Source organism: Echiichthys vipera (genome assembly GCF_963691815.1).
Source record: "Echiichthys vipera genome assembly, chromosome: X".
NCBI lineage: Eukaryota > Metazoa > Chordata > Actinopteri > Perciformes > Trachinidae > Echiichthys > Echiichthys vipera.
This window is the reverse complement of record NC_139825.1, coordinates 21,492,315-21,514,537: the sequence shown is the minus strand read 5'-3', so window position 1 is coordinate 21,514,537 and position 22,223 is coordinate 21,492,315. Positions and strand designations below refer to the sequence as shown.

At 38.5% G+C, this 22,223-nt stretch overlaps 2 protein-coding genes across 2 annotated transcripts in view; both read right to left on the bottom strand.

The window, feature by feature from the left end:
* Positions 1 to 11,841, bottom strand: part of iars1 (isoleucyl-tRNA synthetase 1) — a 62,331-nt gene extending 50,490 nt beyond the window's left edge. The window contains exons 1-7 of the mRNA XM_083939819.1: positions 11,794 to 11,841; positions 5,718 to 5,844; positions 4,564 to 4,720; positions 4,064 to 4,183; positions 3,679 to 3,761; positions 3,225 to 3,342; positions 2,957 to 3,104 (exon numbers count right to left, since the gene is read on the bottom strand). Coding sequence (XP_083795945.1) covers positions 2,957 to 3,104; positions 3,225 to 3,342; positions 3,679 to 3,761; positions 4,064 to 4,183; positions 4,564 to 4,720; positions 5,718 to 5,836 — 745 coding nt within the window. The 5' untranslated portion in view covers positions 5,837 to 5,844; positions 11,794 to 11,841. The remainder of the gene's footprint in view (positions 1 to 2,956; positions 3,105 to 3,224; positions 3,343 to 3,678; positions 3,762 to 4,063; positions 4,184 to 4,563; positions 4,721 to 5,717; positions 5,845 to 11,793) is intronic.
* Positions 11,842 to 17,962: 6,121 nt separating this feature from the next.
* Positions 17,963 to 21,139, bottom strand: rpl29 (ribosomal protein L29). Its single transcript, XM_083939810.1, has 4 exons — positions 21,101 to 21,139; positions 20,677 to 20,729; positions 20,158 to 20,222; positions 17,963 to 18,143 (listed from the first exon to the last, which is right to left on the bottom strand). The coding sequence occupies exons 2-4, from the start codon at positions 20,711 to 20,713 to the stop codon at positions 18,039 to 18,041; spliced, it is 207 nt and encodes a 68-aa protein (XP_083795936.1). The 5' UTR covers positions 20,714 to 20,729; positions 21,101 to 21,139; the 3' UTR covers positions 17,963 to 18,038.
* Positions 21,140 to 22,223: the final 1,084 nt, after the last annotated feature.

Here is a 22,223-nt window from a genome sequence, read left to right as displayed (position 1 = left end):
ACCTCATGCAGGATATAACTGCCTTTTCGGGAAACTGGCCAAATGGGGATTTCAGGAAAAATCTGAGAGGAGAGGTTGAGCCCCATCAGGTACAACAGTTGTGAAGCGGGCAAAAATTAAACGGCCTGAGACAGTGGGACACAAGAGAAAGAAGAGGGGGCAGCATCAATAAAATATCTTTCTGCCCCTCAGTGGTGTGACAAATGACTGCACAGCTCAGACCTGCTGCTGCTGACAGCCCTCAGCTCAAATGGCAACAAAAGCAGCGACAGACACAAAAAGAGACAGAAATAGGAACATCAAAGCACAGAAACAGGTGGATGTGGAGGCAAAGAGAGCAATGAGATATGAGGGGGAAAATTTGGATGAAGATGGAGCGAGAGAGAGAGAGAGCGAGAGAGCGAGAGAGAGAGAGCGAGAGAGAGGACGAAAGACAGAGCTAATATATATATATATATATATATATATATATATATATATATAAAAACATTCATTGGTATTCCAAGGCGGTCTCCCATGCAGCACAGCACGGGCGGTGCAGTCAGGATAACAAACTGTGCTTCCACAGTGCCCCCTGCATGATCAAAGAGGTTATGACAAACTGGTATGAATCTAGGTCATCCTTTTTAAAACTAGTTTCTCTCAGGGAACCAAAAACTAAAGCAGTAGGACAACAGAAAACCACTAGCCACCTCTCTGGAGTAATTATATAGATGCATCTCAACAAGGACAACCCTTTTTTCTAAAATGACCTGATTTCCCGTTCATCCGCATTTCTGTGAACCACACACAAGTGTAGATGACATACACATGAGCAAAACTGACGATTTATGTTACAGTGATGGACTTTTATCCACTGAAGACATGTTGATGTGTAACAGTAGGGAAAACACAGGTTTAATTAATACAATGAATGATGGCTGAATTACGTTTAGCCGCTTCAGTTTTAAGTCCCGGTGTTGTGCATGCTGACTCACTGTCACGCTGGCTTACTGGGACACTTGAATATAATGGAGTCACCGTTAATGTAATTAATAACATGTGTATTTCCTAATGTGACAAGCATCACATAAAAACAAAAGATATGATAAAGGATTATACAAAAAAAGGTCAATCTTGCCTAATGCAAACTAAATATGTATTTGATTAATAAATTACACATGTTGGCTGCAATTCCTAAGTATTTTTGTATTTTTTTATTATTATTATTTTAATTAAATGTCAAGTCTGTTGTGTGCTGTCTATATGAATATCAAGTCTTCAGAGCCCATAGAGGCCTCTAAAAATGTTTTACTTTATTTGAAAGGGCAAAACGCTGAAGATAATAAATCCACAATGATATGTAACTAGCAAGTGCTCATAATTGAGAAAGGTATAATCTGCAAATGTTTTGTAGAGAAAAAAAACATTTTAGCTATAAACTTAATTCTGAAATTGTCATCCAGCAATTGTCTGTAAATCAGCTAATCAACCCATCATTTCAGTGGCCAGTGTATTGGGAAAACCTTGCTAATGTAATGAGTACTGATGTACTACAACCAGGGATGAAACTAGTAATAGTAATAGATTGCTTTGTCTATAATTACCGATCCATTATCTGCAACCGCTTATCCCAGTCGGGGCCGCAGGGACTGGAGCCTATCCCAGTTGGCATTGGGCGCGAGGTGGGGTACACCCTAGATTTAATTTTCTCTAATTTTGCTCACTGTTTTTTGTTAGAGTGTCTTGGTTATTTAAAAAAAACATGCTAATTCAGCAGTGGTATAGCCACAGCGGGTATTTCAGAATAAATCAAGTATTTATAATTTTTTTCACTAATTTTGATCTTCAGTGAATTTAATTGTCCTTGGTCAGGGCCATTTCACATGGGTGCATCGAGCATCGAGTAACTGCTCGTGAATGTGAAGCATCTCTTTAGTTGTAGATAAAAACAAAGTTCCAGTCACAGAGAGTCCATTTCATCAGTTAACACTTAGCTAGCAGCTAGAAACTCCCGTGCCACTTTATGGTACAGAAATCCCTTCCCCTGGGTACAAATTTGCCACAGCTGCACTCCTCCTCTGTTAATTTGTTTCTGTTTGTTCTTTGTGGATAAAAACACCTATCAGCTGATACTGTGGTCCAGAACACTAAACCCACAAGGGAAGATTTTCAGCCAGAAAAACTTTGGCCTCAGGCTACAGCATTCAAGCAACATCGTTCAACAAAACTATCAATCCTGGTAATTCAAGTAATCATCAACACAAACATGTTTGTGGGCAGGATATGGGAGCAGAAATTCCCTTTTCTCTCCCAACAATGACTTGAAGGAAGTACAGATGAGACAGCAACAGAGTAATGGTGTTTGGTATCCTGACCACAGGATAATACTGGGAGCAGATTGCATTTGTATAGAAACAACTGACCAACCAAGCTCCGCAGAGATGCATTCGGTCCCATCAGCACACCATGGGTTCTTTATGTCTGCAATTGTGACCCAACTGTGATTTTCAAAGCCCTAAGCTGGCTGTGCATTTACTACACACCAATTCTAAGCTGGTTTTGAGTATGTCGTGTGTTCACAGTAGAATTGCCATTGTAGTGGGTGTTGTTGTGTTACTGGTTTTACATGGTGTCTGCGCATGTCCAGATTACATTTCGTACCATCCGCCCTCCACCGTTTTTTAAAAAGAAATAAGACCACATTTTTGCGTATCAGCGCCCATGTTTAAGTGTCTGCTCTGCTCCGTACAGCAGCAGCTGAAGCAGAGTCACAGCAGCACTGTAGCAGGAACTCAATTTCAAGTCAGAAAAAAATAATTAACTATTAAACATTATAAAAACATTCTGCTTAACTGTTTGTTAAGTTAAATTAGCAGTAGCACCAATAATCCAAAGTATAATCCAAAAACACTATATTATAAAGAGGAGAATGTAATACTGTATGTAGTATCGGACCTAGAAACTGCACTCTCACCTTTGACCTTGACATACAAGAACTCTGGGTTAACACAGAGGGCCAGGTTGCTTGGCAGCGTCCAGGGTGTGGTCGTCCAGGCGATCAGAGCCACATCCTCATCCTCAACTAATGGAAAGTTGACGATCACCGATGGGTCCTGAACGTCCTGGAGAAAAAAAAGGAACAGCGATTAATTCAATTCAACATTTTCCTCCAGACAGTAAAACTTGATACTAGTGCTGCATTGGACACTTGAGTTGTGATGGGGTCTTTGATTTGTGCCAACCTTGTAGTTCTGATGAGACTCAAAGTTGGACAGGGGGGTGTTGCAGGCAGTGGAGAAAGGCATGACTTTGACACCTCGGTAAACCAGACCCTTGTTGTACAGCTGTTTGAACACCCACCTGAATGAATAAGACACAAGAAAAAAAAGTTTTAAAAAAAGGAAGAAGAGACAAACTGCACACAAGAGGATGCTCCAAACATGGATTTAGTCTGGTTTGTATTGCATTTTTTTAAAAACGATATATATTGTTTTTAGTGTTTTAGTAGTAGATACTATGGGGTAGTAATCAAGTTAAAGCTGAAGAAAGTATCAAGTGGAGCAGATCTATCAATACTTTTATTCTTAGTATACCAAATAGGATCTATATTTAATTTATTGTATACAAGTAAAATAAAAACAATCAATCTTTAAGACAAAACTTGTACATATAAGATGGTAAATGTGACATTCATACCAGACAGTCTCCATGAACCATGGGTAGAGGGTCTTGTAGTCGTTCTTGAAGTCAATCCACCTTCCCATTCGCGTCACTGAAATCTATGGATAAAGAAACAAACACATTATTACAAATCAAAAGAACGTACTGATCATATGGCAGAATTCTGCAGAGAAACTAATATTTTTAGGTCAGTCCTTAACACGAAATATAAACCTTTCCATAAAAAAAAAAAAACCAACACAGATTTTGCACATACTATATACTAATGGTGTAGCCTCACTTTGTTATGTTCAACTCACTGTTCGAAGTCAGACATGCTTTTATTTGATTGACACATGAAAAAGAAAAACATAAACTGGTCTCTCAAGTATGACTACAAAAGTACATCTTGTATGCTCACCTCCCACTCATTGGAGTATCTCATGACAATGTTTCTGCAATGCTTGTTGTACTCAGCAATGCCCATCTTGGCAACATCTTCAGGCCCTTTGATCTTCAAAGTCTTATCAATCTCATACTCCTACAAAAACATTCAGAACATGAGATAAATAAATAGCGCATGGATAAAACTGCAGATCTACACAAAGTTTAATTCCGGCGCAGTTTTTTTTTTCATGTAAGAACTATTAACGGAGCAATCCCGGAGAGTCGCTAACAGCTGGACGTGGCCAACACTGATTAGCTCAGTCAGAGCAGTACGGTGAAGCCATTAAAACGGCTTTTTAACCACAAATATTGTTCAAAATAACACCAAACCTCTGCATTAGCATGATAAGTAGCCCTACACGAAAAAAAACTGTCTCGATGGCTTAGTTGAAGTATGTAAGTGCCGAAAAAGACCATGGGATGATTTTCTGCTGGAATTACACTTTAACAATATTCAGGATGACAGATTCCTACCACAGGGAGGCCATGACAGTCCCAGCCAAAGCGCCGGTCTACATGGAAGCCACTTTGGTGGGCGAAGCGAGTAACAACGTCCTTGATGGTGCCAGCCAGGATGTGCCCATAGTGGGGTAGACCCGTGGCAAAAGGAGGGCCATCGTAGAAGGTGTACCTGTTTTGGAAATGGGCAGTAAAATATTTGGAAATGTTGATAGCATTTTCTCAGTGATAAAAAAAACAACAAAGTTGGCTATGATGTCTGGAAACACCTTTCTCTCAACTAAACATGCAGGACAACAAACTCCCAGAGGGCAACTTGATAGCATTATAAAGCAAATATCGTGTTTAATGTCTTGGTGAGCGTTGGTGAGGGTCTGCTTTTGACCAAAGTACCTGTTAACTAAAGCAATTTTGCCCTTTTTAGCAAAGTTTATCATGACATACAATCTTTTCTCAGCCCAAAAGGAATAAAAATCAGAATCATTTTCAAAGGTAATTCATGTAAAAATCCTGCAGTGTCAACCTAAGTAAGAGATATAAGCAGATAATTGACAATTCTATCCTTTTTTTTCCACTGCCAAAGATTTTTTTTCAACGCCCTTTTCCCATTTGTTGTGGTGAATTAAAAATAAACACTTAACTTTGTAACACATGATAACTTTGCTTACATGATAACTATTACGAGTTACACAGACTACAGTGCTCCATTGTTTCTTAATACATGTTTCCATGTGATGGACAATGAAGATCAAATTCTGAAAGTATGTAATGAGTCTAACAATAACTGGTTAGACAACTTCATTTGACCGAGCAGCAGAATGACAATCCCTAAAAACAACCCTTAACCACTGCCAGCATGTAGAGCAAAATTACTACACTATGTTGCTATCCTAAAACACTTCAGAGTAATTTCTCACCAAAAAATATCTAAATACATTTTCTCAACAAAAAAAACAAACAAACATACATTACATTTTATAGACTAGTTTAACAAGCAGGTTAAAGTGAGTTATGCTAATGTGACAGGGTGTCACACTAAACTGTAGAAAAATGTTATCCTAAAACAAATGCATTCAAAGCAGCTGTCTTCAGTGAAAGGTTAGTTAACAACATTTATTTTAGGCTTCAACAGCTACATTAATATTTGTAACCAAGAAACAATAATTTACTTGGGCCTGTTCTTGGACTGCTTGAGACATTCCTGGAAGCAGTCCTTTTTTTGCCAGAACTGCAGGATCTTCTCCTCCTCGGACGGAAAGTTGATTGACTCAGGAACTGGCTCCACCATGGCCTTTGCTAGAGCACACAAAAAAAAGTGTTATTGTGGTTTTTTCTGGCCAAAGTTTGGGCTGAGGCGGGCAGGGGAGCAAAAATTTTGCAGTACATGCGCATGCATGACAGCCGAAACGTGCACACAAGTCAAGTAATATGTGCATGAAGTGCCCAGCCACTGAATACTGAACGTTAGGTCCACAATACCACATCCACCTGACCTTTCTCATTCATACATCTCTGTCACCCACAGCCCAAGTACCAAAACAGTTCCCTAAAAAATATCACTCACTGTTTACATTATTATTATTATCTATTATTATTATTATTATTAAGTGTGCCAGGGCCGACAGCAACACACGGAAGTCAAGCATCACGCTGGTTTGCATAATCCAAAACGAAGTATGTCAGAAAATTCAATTCAATTCAATTTTATTTATAGTGCCAAATCATAACAAAAGTTATCTCAGGACACTTTACAAACTAGGTAAAGACCACACTCTAAAATAAGACCCCCCCCCCCCCCCCCCCCGGCCTCATTTTTATGATACTTGCACGTTTTGTTCAGTCACATACCGGCAGAACTACTGGAAGTAATTTTGAAGTTTTTTTTCTTTATAAAACATCTATGAGCTTATAGGCTTATTTAAAATACATTTAAAAAATAAATAGATTGAGATACACTACCAGGGTTTTTTCTGCATTATAAGTTTTGAGGCGTCTGATTGAAAAATGAATGTACTTTGAGATTTATTTTTTTTATTTATTAAAAATGCTTTGCACAACTTATAAATTCTGTATGAATATTTTTGGGAATTATTTTGACACACGTAGGCTATTGCATGTTATTTTGAGGCCTCAACGCAGGTTCACGGAAGTTACGTTGTCAACGTCAGGCAGGCTTGTTGACGCTGAGCAGGCGCGAAGTTAGACCTGGGGATTTGGGGTTATAGCCCCGGATCTCTGTGCTTGTGTCTAATAAAAGAAAAAAAAGAAAAACTTAATAATGATGAAAATAGCCAAGTACAGTAGACTTTTATTCGGTAGCATTACCAGCAGCCAAAGATGCAACACTGACAAGTGATAACTTCAAATTCGTTCTTAAAGCAAACTGACTTGCCGGTGTTTCGGTTTAAGGAGTGACCCTGTTAAATGGAGACTTTCAGCTGAGTGCCTCTGCGGTTGCTGAGGATGAAAACAGGATTATGTTTTAAGAAAGTTACTCATAGAGTTTAAAAAGGAGATACTCTGAGATATGTTTTACTAACGTTATACCAGGGGGAAAGGTTTGTGGCTGGTGGAGCACAGAGTTAATCTTGTATAACTTTCATTTATTTTCTCATAACAGCATGACTACGAAGGAGTAAAAAGGGTTGTTTTTTTTCAGTGGTTAATAAAATTCTACGCACACATGTTTAACACAAGAGGGTTTCAAAGACAAATGGATTTATTTAGAAAATTAATTAGAAATACAGTAAATATTAAGAACTCACTCTTCCTGTTTACTGTACCAATAAGCAAAAAACAAAACTCCACTGACACATTTACTCAAACAAAACTATAAAGACTGATCAGGTAGGTAACGTTATGTTTAACATTGTAATGAAAACTAAACAGAGGCATTCACAAGGACCCCCGAATGTTTTCACTAGCTAGCGACACGCCTGACGCCCAGTAAAGAGGTTTCCTGCAGCAAACATCCAGGTCAGCGGCAGACTACTAAATTTACAGTATAATGACAGAACGAGGACAAAATGTGGCACAGAAACGCATTTCTGATTTCTTTGGAAAACCACTTCTAGTGAAGAAGAACACTAGTACCGCAACCACAATAACGGAGAGCAGCCGGAGTGGGGAGACTGTCTGCAGGTGCAAAAACAGGCCCAGACCCAGCCTAGTGTGATTGGATTAGACAAGCCTTTCCAGCCAACATCCAGTTTAGAATGTTTGTAAACAACAGAGATTGACAAGGGTATACTAATTTTGATAAACCTACTGCTTTTGTTAATAAGATTCTGCCAAGGATAGAGAGATCTCTCATAAGCCAATGGTTGAGAGATTTTTTCATACTAGCTATTTCCTCTTCAATGTTTAGTTCTATCGTTAGACATTATTAAACCTACGTATTTTAATTCACTTTTGACAGGAATGGAGGTTATATTTGTCTCAGCTCACGGATGAAGAGAAAGTTTTTCACATTTTTTCAAGTTTAGACATAGTCCTGAAGCTCTAGAAAATATTGATATTATATCCAAGGCTTTTTCAAAGAAAGATTTATAAAATCTGATCTAGCAGAACCCTTCTCAAAATCCGAATTTTTTGAGCGTCGTAAACGTAAAATCATGTTCCACTGTGTCGAATGCTTTGAGAAAAATCTACAAATAACACAAAACTATCTGACTGAATGAATGATTGGTAGTCAATCATATCCAAAATCAGTCGCATATGGTTGTGAATTTATCTTCCCTTTATAAAAGCTGACTGATACTCTGCTATAAGTTTTCCAATTATATGCTTTAAGCGATTTGCATAAACTAAAGCAAGTAGTTTATAATCATTGCGTGGTAAGGTTATTGGTCTCTAGTTGTCTAGCATCAACAAATCTTTTTTAGGTCTTGGCAATAAGGTAATCAAGCCTGTTTTCATAATAGGGGACAGACGTCCAGAAAAGCGTTATATAGTAACTTCTGGATATCCGTCCAAAAATGTTTTAGGAACTCAGATGTTAAACCACCAATCCCTGGTGATTTACCCTTTTTCATTTGTTTTAATGCATTTTCAATTTCTATTACAGTCAGTGTTGGTAACATTACTTTAAAAAGTAATTAGTTATAGTTACTCACTACTTGTTCAGAAAAGTAACTGAGCTAGTAACTGAATTACTCTATAATAAAAGTAACTAGTTACTAGGGAAAGTAACTATTTGCGTTACTGTTTTTAAAAGTTGCTATATGTCAAAGAATTTCGGTTTTTCTGAGCAGTTTTCACAAGACAGTTGAAATCAGTAGAACAGGCAGTTACTTATACATAATCCTGCACTTCAAGTATTATCTTTGTAACAAAAGTAAACAGTACAAGTAAACAATATAGTGTGTTTAACTCTATAGCAAATTAAATCAAACTCTCACACCCTGAGACAACTGTTCAAGTAAACAATCTGTACTTCCAAGTATTTTGTTCACAACAAAAGTCAACATTTAAACCAAAAAAGTGCATTTAATGATGTAGTGGTAATTAAATAAATCAAACTCCCAATCTCAGGCGACTGGTCTGGTAGACATTCTTTAAGCATTTGCTTCAAAGGTAAACACAAACAATATAAAGTGTATATGTGTTTACAGTAACTGTAGCAAATTCAATAAATCAAACTCTCACAACCTGAGAAAAATAGTCTGGAACACATAGGCTACTGTATTTCAAGTATTTTCTTCATTAAAAAAGTAAACAGTTTAACAACATGGAGTGCTTTTAAAGATTTAACTATAGTTCCAAGATATTCATCTACCCATCCATACACTCCTTCCAAAACACTTATGTATCCGGCTAACCCATGTAGCCTAACCATCCTACCCTTGCAAATTGCAAACTTTTCATCGGATTGCTCCAGACATACTGTTTCTGTTCTGTGGAATTATATGTTGTTTTCCATTCATTTATAAGTTGGCTTAATTTAGCATAAAAGTTCACATCGATTGCTTGGTTGTTGAAGCCATAAACACATTCAAATAACAGAATGAGTCTCCTGTAAAAAAAATTAAAATTAAAATTAAAAAGAAACACTGCGATTTTCGATCCTTACAAGACACACGCTTTGTAATGTTTTTAAACCCCCTAACATGGAATGACATAAAAGACATTATGGTTGCTTCTATATGCGCTTCACTTCGGGTTTCTTTCACATGCAGGAATGAACATGTCCAAAAAATCAAATCAAAAATGTGGAAGAAAAAAAAGAAGAAAAACAACTTTGACATTGAAGTGTCCATCGATGAGTGCACATCCTTCCCTTAGGGAGGCCTCCTTTCCATTTCATCTGGCTTCTTGCACCTTGGGCCACAGCTTAGCACGAGCCTCACGATCTTCCTTTGAGAAGTCCTCCGTGAACTGCATGTTCGTACTCTTGCCTCCCTTGATCTCTTCCCTACTTCATCACTAACAGTTCGAAAGGCAAACTGGATGATTACAGGTCTGGTCATCTTGTTGGTGGCTGCATCGTTCTTCTTTCCCAGGCGGTTCACCGTGTCTACTGACTTACATAGTCTCTCCACTGACCGCGGGATTACTCTTGTAAGGATGCCGATCACAGTCTCTTGTATCCTCCTTGTCTTTTTCAGGAAGGCCCATCAGTCTGAGATCCCCACGTCTCTTATATCTGGTTTGCTCCAAACAAATCCGCTTTAGTGAAACATTTTCTTTTTTCAGCACATCATTTCTTTCTTATTTTCTCTCACTGCCTGTGTGTTAGTTTCCATTCGAATTTCAAAGGTTTTCAGTCTCTCACCTTGTTCATCAAATCTTTTTATCAAACTTGAATTGCATTAAAGGTGGTTTCATTTGTAATCTCACCCGACCGGTTTCTCTCTTCTTAATTCCTTGGTTTAATTTTTTTGGGCTGGGCAGTGGTGTGTGGTTGTGAAGCATTTTCCGGTGTTCTTCCTCCATCGCCTCTATTTCCTCTTCAACACCTGCCTCTCGCAGGACCGTCAGGTTAAAGTCGGCGTCTGTTAGTGTTTGAGCTTTAGCTGCTTGGCTATCGTTAGCCATCTCGTCCAAGATGTAAAACAGAGGGTATAAAAAAAGTCAGCCTCGAAAATAAGAAACTCCTTGGGCTCAGGAGTTGTTCGTGCAATTATAGTGTAGTTGTTCTTATTTTTTGTCGAAAGATAACTGTCTAGGAAGTTTTCAAAACCTCAATAACAGAGCCTTCAAACAAACTACCCCCTTAACCCCTCCAAGGAAGGACTTGTTTTCTTGTGGTGCCATCGGTGAACACCCAGAAGAACGAATATTAGCCGTTAGCTGCGTACACACATGAAAACACGCTCACTGTAAGGACCCCAGCCTCAAAACATAGATGTCCCATATACAGCCTGACTCAATAACGGCCTCCCTAAAAGATGCCTGACTAGAACAAAAAAAACACCTTCCCACACCATGTCTTAAACACCAAATTACACATCTTTTAAGACATTTTCTGCCTTAATTGGCATTTATTATTGTATGATTTGCTCAATAATTTCAGCTGCTTCCACCATGAGTTGCTTGTCACTTCGGTTCCCTTATTTTTTTAACTATTTCATTATTAAATATTTCATTATTCTTCAATACTGTAAATGCTGTTCTTCTTGTGCCCCCTATCGATTTGCTTATGTTTCATGTTTAAATGCTCTTCTCATTTTTAGGCTTTTAACATTAAGAACTTTGAGTTGCAATTTTTGTGTGAAATGTGCTCCATTAATAAAGTTGTATTGAAATTGTATTATTACTGCCCCTAATACAAAAAGCTGAAACAATACTGAGTAAATCCCACTTCAAGCACACATTGTGAGACACATTTCTAAATTAAACCTACATTATGTGTATTAAAATGTGCCCTCTTGATTGAATGACTCCCACACTCTTCAAATACTTCAGGGTCTTATTAATAGCCGACTTTTCAAAACATGTCAGTGCTGGACAGTTTAACAGAACATGCGATATTTTTTAACATTGTGTGCGCTTTAGTTAAACGATCTAATAAATCATTAAGTAACTTTTCTTACGGCAGCACAATAATGACGCATCCTTATCGTTAGCTTGCAGGCTAACTAGCCAATGCTTCTGGCTAGTTAGCTTGTAGCTAAACGGATAGTAAAGTTTGTGAAAGACAGCGTTTCTGGACGCTCACTCAAAAATACTGCCAGATGAGAAGAGGAGTGTGACTGTAATTACCCATTTGTGTGGTGAATACCAAATTTCAATGGATGTACTCACATGCTGTCTGTCCCCGGCGAGAGAGAGAGGGCGTAAGAGGACCGGTGGTGTAAACTGGAGTCGGGTAGACCAGAAGTGACGACACGCAAACCGGTTTATATCAAGAAAATAAAAGGCGCATGCCAAAAAATATATATCTGACTGAAAGGTTTAGCAAAGCGATGAGAGGTGCTAAACGCATGTAGTCAAAGAGACTCCAACAGCAGTTGTCAGCAAACGACTCAGCATCTGCCTGGACGGGTCTAAGGCTGCTCACCAACTACTGACCGTCCACCCCCTACTCCAGTGACGACTCACGCCAACAACCCGAATGAGTTTTACTACCGTTTTAAAGAACAGTGCAGGTCTGAGCCCCTGGTCATCATCCCCTCCTCCCCCACCTCAGCAGGAGCCCAGGCGTTTCTTTTTAAAAAAGAAATTTTTTTTATTGAAGTTTACAATTTTACAAGTTATATACAATCAAAATAAGTCCCCAAAGCTATTTCAGTCAAAAGCAACTGGACTTGTTTTTTTGTCTAGGAAGACGTTTCACCTCTCATCTAAGAGGCTTCATCAGTTCATGTACGAATCTGACCAGGCTGGGACTGGACCAGGACCAGGCTGGGACTGGTCCAGCTATCTGGTGTGGAGATCCAGGTATTTAACCTTTCACAAGGGTGATGATGTCACTGGGACCCTTTGTGCTCCAAGTGCCAACGACCGTCGTTAGAGTGACAGTCGTTGGTGGGAAGTTGGTTTAGACTTCGTTAGTGCTCTATTGAGTCTTAACGACAGTCGTTGGAGTCACAGGAGGCCGTTTGTGAACAGTTGTTCTTTGAGGTTAGATTGTTGAATCTCCTGGTAGGGATGAAAGGGCAGCATTGTAAATTGGAGATAAGTGTTGTCTCAGACCTCCTCCTCCGTTTAGCGATGGTTTCTCTACTTTTGCATTGATAGCTTCTTTTACTCCTCTTTCAAACCATCTGTCCTTTCTGTCCAGGATGTGGACATTGTTGTCATCAAAGGAGTGGGCTTTCTCCTTCAGATGTAAGTGGACAGCAGAGCCATGCGTTTATGCAGTGGTTGTTTTGTTTCTCCAATGTAGAGATCTTTGCATTCCTCGTTGCATTGGACAGAATAAACCAGATTGCTTTTGTGTGTGTGTGGTATTCTGTCCTTGGGATGTACAAGTCTCTGTCTGAGTGTGTTACTGGGTTTGAAATACACAGGGATGCAGTGTTTGTTGAAGATCCTCCTGAGTTTCTCTGATACCCCAGCCACATACATACATACACAAATATAGTACATCCCAATAACCAATGAAATAGTTTTATTCAGGTGATTCTTTTTTTGTTTCATAACTGTATTCACACAAATCGACGTACACCAGTGATTACTGTTCAATCTTCAAACAATATAACAATAGTGACAATATCGCTCGAGGTAGTGCATATATCATAAATAAAACAAAACATTGAAGTACATAAATAATTACAGATCAAATTCATTACAAATGACTTTGGTTTTCACAGCTTTGAGGTTGTAAGAAAGAAGAGAAGTAAGAAATGGCTTGCCAATTCGTGTGTATATAGAATTTACCTAATAATGAGAAAATAATCATAACATACAACATTTTTTTATAGGAAATATATTTTCAAAAATAGGTTTACTAATCCCCGTCCAGGAAAGAGAATGTCACTCTTGCCTGTCTTCAAAACTTGAGAGCCCTGCAGTCGAGGCTACAGGATTGTGGTAAGTGGCTGGCAGTGAGTCGTTAGAAGTAAACCCGACCTCACATCAGCTGCCGGCTGACGTCAGGTATGTGTGGCGCTGTCAACTAAAAGATGATAAACAGTTAAAGTACGCACACACAAACATAGATTTGCACATATCCTTGCAAATAAATGACAATAAAGAAAAGTGCTATTCGAGACTGTGCCAATTTGCATTTGCATAATAACTATGGATGAAGAGCGCAGACTCTACTATGAATTATTTACTGAAAAGGAACAGGATGCGTCTGGCTCTGTGAATCCTTTAAATCCCAATGTAAAAAAGCGGACAGTGAAAATGACTGAGAAAAGGAAAGAGGTGGGAACCTCAAAAGGGCATTCAGTCTTAAAAAAAACAATTGTGGGTTTAATGTTTGATAAAAACTATGCAAAAGAAGAAAAGGGTACATTTTCAAAGTATAACGTTTTTATGATGAAGCAAAAGACAAAATGTGCATTTTGATGGGTTTACTGCCTAAAGTTGAAGTGGAAAAACATGAATGTGGTACAAGGTTAAAATGCTTAGTGTCGATGAGTTTGTGTCATAAATAAACAAATGGTTGGTTCTGAAGGAAAAGGGTGTTCATGACATCTGTGTTGGTAATGATGGGTTACATGTGGATCCTCAAGAGGAAGAAGTTAATGTAGAGCCTCAAGACAGTATTTCAAATGTCAAATCCAGTGTTTATTATAAAAGTAGTGTATCAAAGACCAGTAGATCTTCAACATCATCCTCTGCAGGGCTGCAAGCAGAGGCAGAAAGAGTTGCACTACTGGCATGTGCTGCTGCACTACAAAAGAAAAATAACTTGCAGGAGCAAGCAGACCAGCTAAGGAAGCAAAAGGAATAACTGGAGCTGGAGACTGAATTGGCAGCATCTGCAGCAAAATTGTCAGTGTTTGTTGGGGCATCATGTCATAGCAGTGTTGCAGGTGGTTCAACTGCACAGATGGACTGGAATCTTACTTCAGAAAAGGTACAGGACCCAAACATCACGTTAAGGAGTACAATGCACCGCAAACGGTTACAACTCAGCAGAAACATTAATTGTATGTTAACACTCAATCAAACCCAACAAGACCAAGGGAAGTGAACAGACATGAAACCACATCTCATCAAATAGGACAACATCAAGCAGACTCACATCCTGGTAATCCACGGGTTACTGGTGACATCTACAATCTGTTGCAAAGCCAAACCAACACCGTAGCGCTTCTTGCACAGATACAATGTTACCAATCTCTACCACACAGAGATATTTCTGTTTTTGATGGAAACCCACAGCAATATAGATCATTCATTGGAGCCTTGGAGCAGTGCATAGGCTAAAACACCCAGTAGTGGAGACCGCTTGCACTACCTCGAGCAGTTCACCAGGGGGCAGCCTAAGGACCTATTGCGCAGCTGTCAGTACATGCCACCTACCAGAGGGTACACGGTGGCCAAAGATCTTCTTCAAACACATTTTGGCCATGAGTTAAAGATTACAGCTGTGTATGTGGACAAAATCATTGGATTTTTTAAGCAGAGGGCAAAGGGGCTGCGGGCTTATGCGTTGTATTTGCATATTTGTGTTGTAACGTCATGGAGAATTTACAATACTTGGATGCAGTGACATGCGGTCAGGTGAGGCAGTGCCTCCCCTGTCATCATGAGGAAAAAGAAACGAAATAATAAAATAACACAAGTATTAATATTTGTCCTCTGGACTATGATTTTGGTGTGGTTCTTAATGTATTTTCACAGTTTTTATAGTAAAAATGGCAGAAAATTCTGTATTTCCTGCTTAAATAAACGGAGTCTTCGGAGACGAGAGGTGAGTCCGTGCCTCCCTCCAGATTGCGCAATCACTCACAAACTGGATTGAGCGCGTGCCCTCTGCGCGTGCTTGTTCCCATTTCTGTTTATGTTTCCAATATGATGGTTGAGGACACTTTTATGAAATAAAAGCATACGTCTTCTTTTCCATGGTGTTCAGTGATGTATTTTACGTATGTGTGTAATATTTACATCTTATTGATGTGACATAAATCCACAGGGGAAAATGCTTCCTTGAGGCAGGCAGTACCTCTGCCTCAAGGAAGGCGGCGATAGTGAGCAGCCTGATAGCCTGCATCCAGCCAGGTCACGATGAACTCTGACCTGTGTGCAAAAAGGAAACACAGTGTGTGCTGTGCGACGCTGTAGAGCTTAGCGACAAGCTGTCATTTCTCCCCCTGAAAATGGAGGATTTGATTTCTAAACTAAGACATTTTTCAAAGCTGGACTTTCAGTCAGTAGAGGAAAAATATACCTCAATATACAGTCATTTACAGTAAAGGTAAGATATACTGCAATATACAGTTGCACTGGTGTTTTAAAATGGTTTTCAGCATCCTATTCTCTCCTCCTATCCTATTGGCATCCTACTGTATGTTTGTAAATCTGACTTGTGAGTCAGTGCCTCCCCAACCCCAACCCTCACTGCACGTCACTGCTTGGATGAACTTAACATGCCAGCCAACATGAAAACAATAATCCAGACTTCCATACGAAACAGTGAAGGACGTCTGAGGGGATAAAGTAATTTCTGGCCCCACGTATTCAACCACGGTGAAGTTCTCACATCGTTTAATACAGGGATCAAATAAGACACACCAGTTTTTTCTGGAATCACTGGGTCACATGACATGGAAGCTATTGACCAAAAATGATATTTTCTGCATATTAATATCATAAAAATATATGAATTACTTAATATAGCAAACAAGTGGTAAGGCCTTTCGGTTTCGTTGTAGCGTCCCACAACACGCGTGCATGACGGGCAGTCTGGAACAGTTTTCATCTGCTGTTGTTTAAGGCACAAGCTGGCTTGAGTGGATGTATTTAGTTGGGATGAATCTGCCCGGGACTGGAGTTATCAGCATTTGACCAATATTGCAATCAGACATGATGTTTGCTGGAGTGATACTTCGAGATCGCCAACTTCCCCATCTTTGTACCCAGCAGAAAAAACAGGTACAGCACCAAAATTATTAAGCGAGAAATCCTTTTGGGTCGGATATTGTTGTAGTGAGGCCAAGGCGCCAGGTACCATGTATCCAATGCAGCAGTACCTGCCACCCTGATGATAATCCTCTATTTATTTATATTGTATAATTAATTTACCTGTTTAGTGGTGTTATTTACTGTGTATCCTTTTACAATTGTATATTTACAATATTATTTTCATCCCTCACCTCTCTACATGTATTGTCGTTTGGTTTCTACACATCTTGAATATGTGCAACTTATGTTTGCTCTGAAATTGTATTGTTTTTGTATGTCTATGATTGTAATTTTTGATGAATAAAAAATAAAAATGTTAAAATTTAAATCTGCATGACAAACAAAATAAAATATGCCACTTTATACTGGGACTAATACATTTGACAGCTTAAGTTACTATTGACGAAGGACATTCAGATTATTAATACAACATATAAACAAACTTGTGAATCTGACATATAGACTCACTTGACAACATTTACACATTAATCCATCACTAATTATACTCCAGAAATACTATATACATTATTCTGAAACGGGTGTTTCTGCATGATGAGCTCTTTTACTTTCCCGACTTTTGAACTTAATATTTTGAATGCCTGACTTCCACTTGTAACAGAAGTATTTCTAGACTGAGGTATTGCTGTTAAGTAAAGTATTTATGTACTTCCTCTGATTTAATGACTGAGAATAGCCGTTGCATATCTTATTCAAAATAGTTGTGGGATGATACATATATAAATTCCTTTAACATCTACCCACTTTTTAAATATCCAATTATGAGGATTTTTGAAAGCAGTGAAGTGTGTGAAACGTGTACTGGCAAACTTCACCTCTACACATGCATTTTATACTTATTATCAAATCAATTTATGACCTTACTTTTATAATTTGTCATGCTTCGCAGTATTTTGGATGGGGTGAATTAAGTATTCTATTGTAATTTGTCATGCACATAAATTTACTTTTTTTTAAACCCATAACCAAAACTTGACAAGAGTTCAATCTTGTGTTTGATACTATTCAAGTCTTATGGATCTCAACATTTAACTGGCGGTAACAAGCTTGGTGGAAACCGGGGTTCCATCACAAAAACGTGTCAGAAAACTCACTATTATGTAATCTTTTTAAAATTTGAACCTTATTTAAAAATAAAATAGATTTTAGGGGTGTTTTCCTTTATTTGAGCGATAATAGACCAGAAACGTAGGTAGAGTCCTGTAACAAAGGTTCTTGACCAGAAACAAGCCCTCTGAAATTTCATTCCTCGTTCCCTATTTTGATGAACAAAGAGTCAACACCGCACTGGAGGAACCCCAGGCATCAAATCAAGGAATTCATTACGTAGGATCAAACTGAGGTCGTACAATAAAAAGGGAAACATCTGATATTGGTTTGTTAAAGCATAGCTTTATTGTGATGGTGGAGTCTATGAAACACTGACAGACATGGAGGTGACCAGCGATCTATTTCGGTGCCTGAGCAGCTTTCTGTGCTTTCTGTGCAGCCTTCATGCCCTTCTTGTTATGCTTCTTAGCAAAGCGCATGTTCCTCAGGAACTTGGGGTCCACCTGTAGCCAAGAAAGAAAAAACAGACAGTGAAGTGAGCAGGTGGGACTCAGGTGCTGAAGTGGTGCAAAAATCTATGATCTATTTTTTTTTTTAAAGGTAAATAATCAACCAACTTCCAACCAATTTAAGCAAAAGACAAAAACGTGTTAATCTGCATTAGGGCTGTGTAGTATCGGGATTAAAAAGTTATATAGTAATAGAACTCTCACTAGTATATCTGGTCTATACAAATTGCAAATGTGCAGTCACTCCCACAGTTAAGATGAAATAACCAGTGGCCAAGGTACAACACATTTTCATCCACAAGACAGTAGTCTGTCTCTAGCTAATTAATTCTAAACACTACATCTCAACACCAGCATCAACTGTAACCAGTAGCATTATTTCCCAGGCACTCTTGTGAGAGACATGGTTAAGACTGGTATGGTTTGCATGAAAAAACAATTATGGAGCATCTTAAGATGATGTTCCCAAGTTTTACACTTGAATATTTAAGCAATGATTCAGTCTCAGCTGAGCAAAACTGATTTGTCCATTAATATGGCATTGCATATCATTATGAGACTATAGATCATCTTTGGGTATTATAATATAACAGTGTTGTCTTGTTTTAAAGGCTGCATTACAATGTGATTTTCTTTACTAAAACAGTTTCTAGCCATTCTGTGTGCCTTCATCCACATTTTTATTTAAGAAAAAACTGTAAATATTTATGAAAGCCTTAAGAGTGAACCCTGCCGTATCAATGCAATATTGACATAGTTTTTGGTCAAAAACTAATGTTTGAATTCTACATATTGTCCAGCCACGATGCAATCAACCAACAGGATGACAACTTCCAACAATGCTTTTATCATTTTTTAATTCGTCATTTTTCAGCTGCCCATGTAGCGTTAATATTTTTGCAAAAGATTTGTCATCAACTTTCCTTGTAAGACAACGTGATAATTTAACAGCAGTACCAACTCCTAAATTAGCTAAATAATAAAAACTCATATTCTAGTTGCCATTTTACCAATGGCTTGCTGCAGTAATCTTGATTTAAAAAACATTTACCCTCACCAACCACTTTATTAGGTATACCTAGAGCTTAATAAAGTGTCAATGAGGTCTTCTGCTGCTGTTCCCTCTCTGCTGGAAAGTAGGTTGTGTTGTCTGTTCACAGGTGTTGTAACCATTGGTTATTTGAGTTCCTGTTGCCTTTCCATCAGCTCCAACCAGTCTGGCCATTCTCCTGACCTCTGGCATCAACAAGGCATTTGTGCCCACAGAACTGCCGCTCACTGGATATTTTATCGGCCCATTCTCTGTAAACCCTAGAGATGGTTGTGCGTGAAAATCCCAGTAGATCAGCAGTTTCTGAAATACTCAGACCAGCCCGTCTTGCACCAACAACCATGCCACGTTCAAAGTCACTTAAATCACCTTTCTTCCCCGTTCTGATGCTGGTTTGAAATGCAGCACATCGTCTTCACCATGTCTACATGCCTAAATATGACAACACCAGTTTCTGTGATTGGGAAAGGACTTAAATAATTTCTCCTGAACAAAGCCCATTTTCTGTTTTCACTCCACTTTCTACAAGTGCTTAAAGATCTCAGACATGGAAAGAACTGTTTTGAGAGGCAAGCATCAGGATTAAAGGATATATTATTACCTTTAGGGACACATCATCCTATTCAAAATAAACAAAAAAAGCCCACTGAAGCAGGGAGGTAGCCTCCATAAGCCTGAGCTGTCTTCCACAACCACTTACTCATTGTAGTTAGTCCAAAGGTTCCAACACACAATAATACCCTAAGTACCACTAATATACCTAAAATCAGTAAACCATCGGTCCAAAATAAGATCCGAGCAGGCCAGAACTTATTACTGGTGTGCTGCATGTTAACAGACACTTTGCAGTTAAGCAGGTTACTGCCACACCTGTTAACATCTGATTTCCTGCATCACCTCTTTCTCAAAATAATTAGTTTTCTTGGGTGCATGCAAATATGACAGAACTGTACGTACTCCCTTCAGTGACTCGTAACGGTCCGACCTGGGCTTCTTGATGCCATTCCTGTGGGCTTTGCGAGCTATTCAGACAAGGGAAAGAACAATTAACACTAATACAGACCATTTGCCACACTCCTTGCATCCTCATTAAATAGGGATGATTCAGTTTAACAAGGATCCAGTACGAAGAATGCAACCGATGTGCTGCACGCTGTTGCTAATTTTCAACTCTTGTCCCCAGTTGGGCTTGAACATAACCGGCACAAAATGATACAAATGATCAACCTGCTAACACTACATTACACAGTAATAAAATACATGCAATGTAATACACTAATAAGCATAATAGGATATACAAACTACATTAAACATTACCTTCATATACATACTACAAAAAACATACTGTGTATTAAATATAACACCTTGGAATATATATATCAGGACAGGAAGTTAATGGGTACACGCATGTAAAATAAAGCTAAATAACACATTCATATTGGTCATGCATTTATGACACACAGTAGTCATACTTACACTGGTTGTGGGTTGTGTGATTCTTAGACTTGGCCATTTCGACACTGGTTAATCTGAAAAAAAAGGTACATTACGTGTTATAATTTAATCAGCACAACATCGGCAGTCAAGTAAACTTTGCACGACGTAAACAGTTGCACTTTTAAGTGTTAACAGTAGCATTCAAATGTGAATGAAAAAGTGGGTGCTAGACTATAACATACATTGAAACACAACTAAGCCGTGTTTTGGCTGTTCATGTAGCGAGCACTTCCAAAATGTGAAATTTAACCATTAATCAAGATCACATCTTAAAAATACTACGGTGGAAATGTTACCGATAAAGTGATTTATCACCATCCGTGGCTGATTAAGTGCGGGGATTTAAAAAACAAGAGGATTGATTAAGATTTTAATGTCCCATAGATGGAGAAAACTGACGTACCTGCTACACGAACAGACGACAACGGGAAAAGAAAGGAGAGGAAATCCAACTCGGTAGAAGAGAAGAAGAGTGGAGGAAGTCAGTGTGGTGTGTTTTAAAGACGCTGCCCCCTGTTGGTGGATTGTGGTGTGACTGTGTGTGTGTGTGTGTGTGTGTGTGTGTGTGTGTGTGTGTGTGTGTGTGTGTGTGTGTGTGTGTGTGTGTGTGTGTGTGTGTGTGTGTGTGTAAAGTTAACACACGTTTCTTCATTAGAAATGAAAGTGTGGAAATGGCATGATTTCCTGTGTCTTTTCTTATAACTAAGCTAATTTACTGAGGTGCTGTCAGTTACGTACATTTTTGAATATTTCCATTTACTGCTACTTTATATTTCTACTTGAAGGGAAATATTGTATTTCTTAATGCAATAGACTTCACCTGTTTCACAGCTATATTTATCTGTTACTTTGGAGATTAAGATTTTATATTGTTAAAAAAATGTTAAAGAAATAATATGTTAAAGGTATAGTGCACAGACAATTAACATGTTTACATGAGTGTCATTATCAGATTTCAGATATCTATGAGCTGTGAGAAATGTTTCCCCTCTAAACTTCTCAGATGGTTTACTTTAAATAACTGTACAAACCCCAAGGAGGTCAAACCCCACATTTGACCAAAAAGTCCACAAAAATAATACCGTTTTTTGTAGCAGAACGTTATTTATCTTCTAAGTCATTTTAGGGGGGCCCGGCCCCTAGGCTGGGACCCACTGGACATAATTCATTTAAATTCAATTCAATTCAATTAAATTTTATTTATAGTGCCAAATCATGACAAAGGTTATCTCAGGACATAACTGAAAACATAAATGACAATAAATTGCTACCTTACACATTGATGCATCTGTGTAAACAATCTAATAGAGGGATTTACTGTATATTCATAAATCAGTAGCAAGGGCCATTTCATCATTTTTACTTTTCAGTATGTGACATTTCAGAATGTTTGTAAACAACAGGCGTACAGACACTTCTGAGTGGAAAACCAAGCCCCCACCACAGCGACTTCCTGGTTGATCCAAAAACTGCAGTTCTCCGAGTTGCCACTAAGAGTAGTTTGCACAATAGAGTAGTTTCTCATT

Excerpts from the sequence above, each read along its gene's own strand:
- rpl29 (XM_083939810.1), bottom strand. The coding sequence starts at position 20,713 with ATGGCCAAGTCTAAGAATCACACAACCCACAACCAGT. Across the intron at positions 20,223-20,676 it reads TCACACAACCCACAACCAGT|CTCGCAAAGCCCACAGGAAT; the intron begins GTAAGTATGACT and ends TTGTCTGAATAG. Across the intron at positions 18,144-20,157 it reads GTTACGAGTCACTGAAGGGA|GTGGACCCCAAGTTCCTGAG; the intron begins GTACGTACAGTT and ends TCTTGGCTACAG.